The sequence below is a fragment of the Mustela erminea genome, chromosome 13 (assembly GCF_009829155.1).
Source record: "Mustela erminea isolate mMusErm1 chromosome 13, mMusErm1.Pri, whole genome shotgun sequence".
Taxonomy (NCBI): Eukaryota; Metazoa; Chordata; class Mammalia; order Carnivora; family Mustelidae; genus Mustela; species Mustela erminea.
This window is the reverse complement of record NC_045626.1, coordinates 40,596,586-40,607,651: the sequence shown is the minus strand read 5'-3', so window position 1 is coordinate 40,607,651 and position 11,066 is coordinate 40,596,586. Positions and strand designations below refer to the sequence as shown.

General features: G+C 38.6%; 1 protein-coding gene across 4 annotated transcripts in view; it reads right to left on the bottom strand.

Annotated features, from left to right (window-relative positions):
• Positions 1-2,513: 2,513 nt before the first annotated feature.
• DSC2 (desmocollin 2) overlaps positions 2,514-11,066 on the bottom strand; it is a 35,343-nt gene continuing 26,790 nt past the window's right edge. For 2 of the 4 annotated variants that reach the window (XM_032310754.1, XM_032310753.1), the window contains exons 12-17: positions 9,701-9,928; positions 7,508-7,744; positions 7,027-7,151; positions 5,353-5,610; positions 4,649-4,694; positions 4,470-4,562 (exon numbers count right to left, since the gene is read on the bottom strand). In XM_032310754.1, the coding sequence (XP_032166645.1) occupies positions 4,659-4,694; positions 5,353-5,610; positions 7,027-7,151; positions 7,508-7,744; positions 9,701-9,928 (884 nt within the window). In that variant the 3' untranslated portion in view covers positions 4,470-4,562; positions 4,649-4,658. Of the gene's footprint in view, positions 4,563-4,648; positions 4,695-5,352; positions 5,611-7,026; positions 7,152-7,507; positions 7,745-9,700; positions 9,929-11,066 lie in introns of all 4 variants that reach the window. The other 2 variants (XM_032310751.1, XM_032310750.1) reach the window with 1 other exon arrangement.

Sequence of the window (11,066 nt, the reverse complement as noted above, 5' to 3'; positions counted from 1 at the left end):
CAGTGCCCCAGCACTGAAAAAAGAATTCAATGCAGAATCTAAAATATATCACATCTCTAATAGAAAATTTATGTCAAGGGAAAGTTACATAGCTTGCTAGGAATCAAATAACTTAATTTGTAATCTTCCTTTTGTTTTCCCTTTGTGACCTGGGCAATATAATTTGGCTCATCAGAATGCACTGATGGCCAGAGTTCAATGTGCATAGAAATGGGAACACCTTTATCTTCGGTAACTTTTCCATATAATAACACACACACACACACACCCATGCATGTACGAATGCATACACACCTATCTATAACCTCTAAGTGAAAATTTATAGCCATGTGATCTAGACACATAAATGTCATATGGCTAGAGGGAGATGTTTTTTGAACGAAATCTTTTTAAAAAGTTATATTTTTGTAAGAAAGAAATGGATAATGAGTAGAGATACTGCACAAGGAGGCCCAGTTAGGAGCAAGGCACAAGATAAGAGAATGGTGTGTGTGTTGGGGGAGGAGGTGGTTTACAGGAGAACTGGTATTAGAATGTGATATGCATTTCAAATTTATCCTCTAAAATCGCAGGCCCTTAGGCAGGAGTATGCCATGATGCTATTTGTTCTTTGACAGCAGGGAGAAGGATGGAAGAGGGAAGAGATTGGAGGCATAACCACTGTTGGAGCTGAGTGATGCCGAGTTGAGCTGGGATACTGGTGGGAGGAACATATGAAGAGGAATGGAGGACTACAGGTGGGGTCCTCATGCTCACGGACACTTAGCTTGGGAGTAGTGGAAACACAACTTCACTCACTAGAATAATAAAGTTATTTTGCATCATCTGGAATTTTTTTTAACTGTATTGTGTATTTATCACATGCCAGGTATCATGTGATGCATTTTCCAGGTATGGGACCATTCCAGGCATTGGACCATTTCAACGTTGGCTCAAAACTGTATCATATCTTGTCTTGCAGTAGAGTGTGTGGGTGGGGAGAATAGCTAATTCATCATGTACCTTCTCATACCAGCACAGTCTTTATTAGGAAGGCCTTACATGGCTTTACTGGGAAGGCATTAGATGACTGTATGCAATGAACTAACAGTACTTCCCTCATTGAAGTAGCTCCATCCATTTCTTAGGGAAATCTCTCAAGGAGAAAATATCTGGTGACTAGAAATTGTATATGTTTTTCATTTAAGTCTCAAGATTTATCACACTGATTTGTGGTTTATGGATAAGATGGAGCTTCCTGAATACCAAGAAGGAGAGACCTGGAAACACTTATGAGCCATCTAGTTCCCAAAAAGACCATCACAGGTAAAAGGCAATTAGGCTTTTGGGAAAGATGAATGGGAACATCATGGCAAGATGTCAGCTGTAAGGTACAATGAGACTTGAGACCAAAGCTATGATTATCCCAACTAAGGTATTCCCTTTTCTTATGATAATAACAGCAGCTAATGTATATTGAGTGATCCTTCTGTGCCAATTCTTTTAACGAATTAACTCTTTTAACTCTGACAACAAAACTATGAAATGGACTCTTAAAATCCTTGCAAATAAAGGTCATATAGTGGAGGAAACTAGACTCAAAGTTTAAGTGCTTCTCAAATCCCACAGTTAGTAAGGGTGGTGGTGGGATTTGCATCAAGGCACTCTCTGGAGTCTTTGAACTTTCAGGGTTACCCTGAAGAAAGCCAACTGTCTTAAATTCCCCAGGCAAGCAATTGCTTGTCTCTGAGAAAAGCAACCTTTCCAGCTAGGAGAGAAGCCTAGGAAGGGCATGACAGGAAGAATCTTAAGCATATATAACTTTCATAGTGCTTCACAATTAGTGCCCATTTTTCGTAGATGTTCTGCTTTCCATCCAACTGGAACTAAATAGTTTCACAGTATTTCAGATTAGGCAATCCTTTGTAGATACTTCAGAAATCTTTGCAATATTTGTTCTGAACCATTGGATAGACAAGACTCAGTCATCAGGTAATCATTATGAAGAGACATATTCTCAACTGACAGACATTCTAAAGTAAAGAAAAAAAAACAGCTTTCAATTATTCTATTTTCTTAATTGATCATTGTTAGTTTGAATTGGGTTGTACATGTGACGTATTTTAAATCATTTAGTAGGGCACCTGGGTGGCTCAGTCAGTTAAGCATCTGCCTTCAGCTCAGGTCTGGATCCTAGCATCCTGGGATGGAGTCCAGCATCAGGCTCCCTGCTCGGTAGGGGCCTGCTTCTCCCTCTCCCACTCCCCCTGCTTATGTTCCCTCTCCCCCTGGGTCTCTCTCTTTCAAATAAATAAATAAAATCTTTTTTAAAAAATAAAATAAAAAATTAAATCATTTAGTATTATAGGAGAGTGCATTTTAGGTGGACAACTCTATATGAATTTCATGCTTAAAAACTATTTTTTATTCAAATGTCTTATAGTCGCCCTAGGAAAGGAGTTATACTATTATCCCCCATTTTATGATGAAATTTAAAAAAACAAACCAAAACACGGACACAGAGAAACCATGTTACTTAAACAATATCTCATAGCATGACAACCTTTAGAATAGCAAAATTATGTACATGTAGTGATGACAATGGACCAATGATCTCTCCACATCAAACGAAAATTCTGAAAAATATAGAACACAATTCTAAAGAATAGACTCACTGCTCAAAGTAAGACAAATAAAATCTTATGAGGTCATATCGGGCACATGATTAACAAACTTACACTAATATTTTGAAACTACTTGATTTACTTTCTCATAAGTAGCAATACACAACATTGTAGACAGGATTTATTTAAAATAACTTTGAGAAACAGTATTTTTGACTGAACAATAATAAAACTATTAAAATGATAAAATTGACTATGGAATAATTACCTAGTGTTAATCTTTAAAAGTAATTGTTATAAGCCAGACTTGTGAATTTAAGATAGGCACATTATTAACAATTGTTACTATCAAAAATACACTTAAAATGTTCATGTAGTTAGTATACATAGAAAATTCATTGAAATCAGCTGTGAAAACTGGCCTGGAATTTGGTTGGCTGTTCAGTTTAATTTTGTCTTATTGTTTCAAAATATACATAGTTTGGCCCACACTACATTTGTTAAAAACTCTAATTTTAAAATATGAAAACAACAACAACAGCAACTTCTTAAACACATAGATATGACTAGCCATTTCATCTAAAAAGTTATAAAATACTTACTCCTGGAGAGCTTTCACGATCCCAGTACCTCAAAGCTTATTTCAAAAACCATCATTATTTTGCATTTAAAAACTAAATCCTTGCATTGAAGATAGGAACTGTAAACACGCTATTATATACTAATTATCCACATTCTAATTTTAACATGCAACAGGTGTTGCATCTAATAAAAGCATGACTTACTTGTAGTTTCAAGGACAAAGTTAAAGTTCCTTTGTTGAGGAAATAACGAAGCAACGACCAAGATACTTGAAACAGTAACGTCAGCATCACACTGATTTCAAGAAAAACAGAGACTAGTACACTTACATAAAACACAAACAGAATCACTCACTTTAGAAGAAAAGTGGCTTTTAAAAATATGTAGATTCTCCAACCCAAGTAGAAATTTAAAAAATAAAGAGAAAAGAAAGAGAGAGAGTGAGAGGGAGAGAGAGAAAGAAACAGAGAGAGACCAAGGACCAAAACCCTGCAGAAGTAAAAACACATCCTTAAAGCAGTTTTTAAACTTAAACTTTGCTGTCAAGGTAGATTAACAGAGAGAAACGTAGATTCAGCACAGGATTTTATAGAGAGTAAAACAGAAACTAAACTCTACCAAAATGGAGTTGTATTACCAGTCAAGGCCTGGCTGGGACGCTCCCTTTGCATTAGAAAGAAAGGTAATGTTCTAAAAATAAAACATTATCAAGGATGCAATATACACACTTTACAATGTTTAGGAGAATAGCACTTTTCAAGCACTGTACAAACAACTAATTAATGTTAAAGCGAGTTCTCTACAATTTTCTATTAGGTTATCCTTTAAGTAGTGTATGACACACATTTGAACTCATTACATTCGATTGCACAATAAATTGGCTATTGTCATTATACCCAAATGTAAACAATAACACTGACTTCTTTAATTTTTCTATCTGTAGGTCTCCTTGGGTAGAAGACAACTAATTAATAACTATACAAAACTTGGGAGATTTGTATATGTATTTACAGCTTTTTTTCTGTAAATATGCATATGTTTAAAGAGATACCACTGAAATAAAGAGGGGAAAACCTGAAACAGCATATCCAGTTTTTTAAAAAACATGGGCTGTAATGAAAATAGCACGGGTGGGAGGGAGATAAAGCCACTGGCTTTTGCAGACGTATCAGAACACACTCATCTCTTTATGCATGCTTCTGCTAGTGTCCTAAACTTGGGTTCCAAATGATCCAAAAATTCAAGCCCATCCTCTTCTTGTCGTTCACTGCAACAACCTATAGAACCAGCCACCGATCCTTTGCCTTCGTAGTTATACGTAAGGACATAGTCTTGAGCATGTGCATGCTTGTCATCCTGATTACACAGTTGCACCTTCTGCCAAGGGAGAAACACAATATATTTTATTATTATTATTTTAAACACCAAAACTTACTAACATAAAAATAATGGCTTTGATTTACCTTTCATTGTTTAATTTTTAATCAGAGTGTGTCCTCTAATGGATTCCTACATATAAAAAATGCACATGATTGGTCTATATCATAAATCATCTATAAATTCACTCTACAGCATGTCTCTAAAAACTCACATATGTGGCAGCAAGTATACGAGGGTTCAGGTTAGGTGATCATTAGTTTCCCTTTCAAAATCATCTCAAAAGTGAGATGCACCCATTAAACTGAACCCAAATTTAGGTGGGCTCAGATCTTTCCAGATAGGCTTAGGGACCATAAAGCTATAATTGCCTTGTACCACGCTTCTGTTTTCTAAGATAACGATTTGTCACATGGGAAATATTAACACAAAATCATAGAAAAAAATAATTTAAATATCGTACAGATAAGCTGTATATTTTAAAAAAAACACATAAACTGGGATAACAATTCTTTTCTGTTGTTCCTATACCAAATAAATAGGACATTTCATATCTAATAACTAAGTATCATCTAACAGTATTTCTGTAAGAATGAAAAACGAAACAAACTGAGAGGAAAAGTAAATTTCCACTTAATACTGAGCATTACTAAATCAAAATTAGGAAAAACAACTTTACAATTAATAGATTAATAATTAACTGAAAACAAGGGTCAGGCCACTAAATTGAAATAATTTAGAAAGCTGAAAGGAAATTAAAATAAATTTGTAGGACACCGGGGAAACTCACTTCACCAAGACGGGGCTGAGTGTAATTATGCCACTCGGAGTAGGTATATCGGCAGTTGTCCACCTCCACAGGTCCTCCCCGGCAGGAATCCAGGGTGTGATGGTGCCCAGTTCCCCGGCACGAATCCAGGGTCTGGTGTCCGCCTTTCACCATTTCAATGGTCTCCTGCCCTCCATTTTTCACTCCTGATCCCATGGTACCACAAATTCCCTGAGCCGAACTGCCCGCAGTATGCGTTGTGAAACCATTGGTGGAACACTGAAAGGCAAACAATTTGCATACAGAAGCGAACATGCAGATAATGCTCTACATTTTTGTGTTAGAAGGTAAGCTCCCTGAGGGCAAGAACTAAATCTGTCTTGGCAATTCTGAGTACGGCCTCCAGGGCATCTGCAAATTGCAGATGTCAACTGGTCTACACCTTGAGACAAATCAGAAAGCTAACTGTATATTCCTTCTTAAAAACTTCTTAGAATACTGGGGTGCCTGGGTGGCTCAGTGGGTTAAAGCCTCTGCCTTCGGCTCAGGTCATGATCCCAGGGTCCTGGGATAGAGCCCCGCATCAGGCTCTCTGCTCGGCAGGGAGCCTGCTTCTTCCTCTCTCTCTGCCTTCCTCTCTGCCTGCTTGTGATCTCTGTTAAATAAACAAAAAATAAATAAATAAATAACTTCTTAGAATACTGCACAAGCTCATTTCTTCAATCCTTCCAAAATCTCAAAGCTCAAAATCAGGATTCTGGCATCAACATCTCATGTGAATTTACCCTGCTTGGTTTAAATTCACTCCTTCACCTAGAGGGACTAGACTAGACTAGAACAAGAAACAGAAACGGCGATCAGTATTTTTATGGTGTCTAATGTCGTTCCCCTCAACTAAAACAAAAATACAGAAAAAGGAGTTGCCATAAAAATCTTAGTTGCAATAATAAATCCTGTGATCTCAATAAAGGAAAATTAATCAGCAGGGAAAATAAGAACAAAGCAGCTCTGGGCACTAACTTTCTATGCTGTGTTTTTGTGGGAAACTCTTAAGTTTTATTTTTTTCCAATACCTTCCTAGATGTCAACGACTTTTGTTTTCTAAATCTTTCCTGTTCTTATCATCATTATGCTTTCCGTAGAAATTTTACAAGTCCCTCATCTATGTACTAGGCTAGAAATCAAAGTTGGAGCTCTGTACTCGCTTGCTAGCATTGTCATTTCATGTTTGACCTCAGGCTTCTTTCTAACCCATATTAGAACCAGAAAGACTCCATTAAAGTTCTTCCCACACTGATCAAAGCTCGTAGTCATTTTATTGCTGTTGCCAGAAAAAAAAATTAAAATAATTATGCTGATGATCTGTGAATAATTAAATGAAATATTTTTACAACACAAACAGCAGTTTCAATATATAAAAAAGACTGGACCTAAAGTTGAAGTCATGAAACATTTTAAGTAGAAATAATAATGAGATGCTAAAGAATTTTAACTCTTAAGTAATACTATATGCCCACACTGAAAGGCCACGTATCATCAAGAGAATCAACATCATTTATCTAGTCCATAGGACGGATGAAATTTTATATATTGTCAGTTACCTGATTTCAAAAGAACTTTTCTCAGAAAAGATAATTATAGTTGGTTAGGCCAATTTGTCCTTTGTACTTATTTTAAAAAGAACAAACTACTTACTATTTTGTCATCTCCTGGAGCTTCCGTGTTTGACACAATGAGGTTCTGCTGGGCTAAATCATCAGGAAATACTTTGGGCTGCTTAGCTGCCCCAGTACCCCCACAGACTAAGGTAAACAGGATACCTGGAGGATGAGAGAAGTTACTTCAGTTGATCATAAAACAATATGGAGTTATGAATTTAGGATGACTCACACAAAGTCAGCTTTCCAGAAAATATAAATATGGTGGCTTGTGGAGAAAGTCTGCTCTAAGCTGGTATGCCACAAAGACGTGCTCATTGCCATGTTTCTGCACTGAATTTTATGTCTGTGATGCAACAACACGAGAACAGTGCTTTCAATAAATAAATTCAGTATGTTGTGTTAAGTAGAACCAGAACTATATACAAATGAACAGCTACAGGTAGCAGTGCTGATTCTAAGCATGTGTCTTTAAAGTTATCGCAAAGGCTGTTATTCAAGTTGGTAAAGGGACTTACAAAAGAGCAAGGCTATGCCCAACAATATGGCGAGGATGGCCCACTTTCCGAGTCTCACTTCTCCGTGGCCGATCCTCGGGTCTGTGCGAAGCGTGCAGTCCTTTTCAGTAACACAGTCACATAACTTAACAGTTAGTGGAGTAATGAGCGACACACCATGTCTGTCTGTGACTCTGACAGGTACTTGATATGTTCCAAATGGAAGGTCCTCCTGAAAGAAAAGACGAGCGGCCGTATCTGAAAGAAAATAAAACTGAGTGATAGAGAATGTCACTAATTTCTTCTAGCGTTAGGATATTTGCCATATTTCCCGACAAATAGGCCTTCCTGATGGGAAGGCACAAAGGCTACAGGACTGAGAATGTAAATGGACTGATGAGTTCTCATCTACAGCAACGGTAAACATACTGCATATCCAAGTTTCTCTCTGCTGCCTCTTACATAAACGTCCTTTGGCTTTTATAATAATATATTTTTCTGTCCATTAACAAACCCTTCTTATCACAAGTAAGAGGTGTTAAAGCACTCATATCTTTGAAAATTTTTAATATCACCATTCAGTGCAATTTTCTTATATACATGGTTTCTCAGAGAGCAATAATCTGAAATTCTGGATGTTTCCCTTTATTCTGTTCTCATATATTGTGCCAAACAGATATAAAGTTGTGACTCACTGTCAGAGACTGATCCTGACAGCTTGGAACACTGCTGACCTTGTAGTGTCTCACAATCCTATAGGAACCTGGGACCAACTGTACGCTTTATAGTTCTGATGTATTTTTTTGGGGTAGAGAATATCCAGGTCAATATCCAATTCAGTCTTGGGTATAGATCCAAAGATATATATCTATTCTGAATGTGGATGCCACATGCCCATTCTTAAGAAGAAACCTTCTCCATTTAACTGTCCCATTTATTATTAGGGTGTTTGAAGCTCTAAATATAAATTTGGGTGTTTGGGTAAAGGAATCAGTGGATAAGTCCATTTTAGAAGAAAGCATGGTTAACTTGGTGAGTCTATGTGTTAAAAATAAGAAGACTAACAAAACCAAAATTTACAATGTATAACGTGCCATGGTCTGATGCTTTCATTATCTTGTTTACTCCCCCGAAATAATCCCATTTTACGTAGAAGTAAATTAAGGCCCAAAGAGAATAAATAGCATGGTCATACTTACATCACTAATAATCAGTGGAGCCAGCATTTAACCTAGTCTATTTGACTTCAAAGACTCATTGGAATATGTTCCTAACTTGGTGTTTCCCAGACTTTGGGGTTATTTCACAGATGAGTAGAACTTAAAAGCAACAAAATTTTGACCGACATAAGCCTTCCAATGTTTTACTGTACAAAGCAGGAATATTAAACAGAAATACTGGGGTGCCTGGGTGGCTCAGCCCATTAAGTGGCTGCCTTCAGCTCAGGTCATTATCCCAGGGTTCTGGGATTGAGCCCCGCATCAGGCTTTCTGCCTCAGCGGGAGGCCTGCTTCTCCCTCTCCGACTCCCCCTACTTGTGTTCCCTCTCTCATTGGCTGTCTCTCTGTCAATAAATACATAAATAAACATCTTTAAAAAAAATTACTACGTCCTTTCACACGATCTAAAAGGAAATGATGTTATGACATCAAATCAGTAGAATGGAGAAAATCTAAAAGTAAGGTTAGTTCTTCCCGAGAAAGAACAGTTGATAACCTTACACACACACACACACACACACACACACACACACACACAGGAATATTATTAAAAAGACTGAAAATGCTGTCAGTTCACAGAGCAGGATTCAGGGCACAGGGCCTTAACTTGTCACCATAGCTTCTACACATCCTTGTTTTCCTTTTCCCTTCCTGTTCCCCTTCCCTTGGGTTACAACTTTGTGTTCTAATTTGTCATAAAAGAAAATGGAGGAATATTCCTTGGAAGCATGGGTTGGAATTCACATTCAAGGACACTTCAAAGGAAAAGCCCCTCAGGTTATAGCAGATCTCGAGTCGTGAAAGCTGAAGTGCTGGGCGACCAAGACTTCAGGGCCCGTGGGTAGTTCGGTTAGGAGACAAGGAACTCTCTGAGGAGTTAAGAGCTGAGAGAGGGCCTCTTCATTTTTGTCATTCCTGTCACCACAGATCCTCTCATGGCTAAAGTCAGAAGTACAGACTAAGAACTAAACTGGTATTAACGGCATTCACGTACCGTTAATTTTTCTCAGTCTCCACTTTCTTTCTATGTCTGAATCAGCATCGCTGTCCAAACTGAAGTCAAAAGGCGGGCCATTCGCAGGCTCATCGGGATCAACGGCAACGATATCCGCAGATGCCAGGACGGGTTTGCAGATTACTACTGTCCGTTTTGGTATCACGGGGCCATTATCGTTCACATCTTCAAGTATAATTCCCAGTGTTCCAGTACAGGTTCTCCCATCTAGAAAATTGGATACAAAAATATGAATTTTTTAATGTTCTGAGTTTTTATTAGGGAACTTGTACATCGAAAAAAATAGTTTTGTTTTTATTTTTTAAAGATTTTATTTATTTGACAGAAATCACAAGTAGACAGAGAGGCAGGCAGAGAGAGGGGGAAGCAGGTTCCCTGCTGAGCAGAGAGCCTGATGCGGGGCTTGATCCCAGAACCATGGGATCATGACCTGAGCCGAAGGCAGAGGCTTTAACCCACTGAGCCACCCGGGCGCCCCTTGACTGACTTTTTTTTAAAGAAGAAAATATGACTGAGGGCGCTTCTGGTATAGTTACAAGCACAGGGATATTTGAAAAGGTGGGAAAGCACAGTGTGTACAACCATGTTCTAGACAGAATGAGGGGGGAAGGAAGACTGGCTGGAACTGACACCACAGAGAAGAGCTAAGGGTCCCCAAAAGCCAACCTCAGGAGCCCGGAATTTCATATGCATACAGAAAGTGCATAACGTTTTGGAGCAGGGGAGCCAAAAGGGAGAAGATATGCATTTGGAAGATGAGAACAAAACAGTACCTAGAAACATTTGAAGGTAAAAAGACTCCAGAAGTAGAAAATCACTTGTAAACCAAACTAATCCCCATGGCTCTAGCCTAAGGAAAACAACAATCTCTATGTCTAATAAAAATTTACTAAATAACTACTTTGTACAGGGCACCGTACTGGAAAATCTAGGGGATTCAAAGATGAAGGAGATGTGGGTCCAGGCCCCAAATCAGTAACACAGTTGTTTAGCCTGAAGCTGAACACAAATCAGGACATCTGCCTCTAGATCACTTCTTTCTGCTTCATCAGGAGGCCTTGGGACATCAACGATGGACAAGAGGATAAACCCACCTATGCCACCTGCTGTCTGGGGCTGTGTCTTACGTGAAGCTGCCAACCTGGAAAAGCTGGAAGACCAGGCGCAGCCCTGGGGTCATAACCTGGACCAAGGCGACAGGCCCTGTGATACCTGCAGTGTCATCAAGGACAAGGAGACCTGGTTCTGAAAGGCGGGCCCCAGATAAGGCCAGGGGCACCTGGGTGGCTCAGTGGGTTAAAGCCTCTGTCTTCAGCTCAGGTCATGATCTCAGGGTGCTGGGATC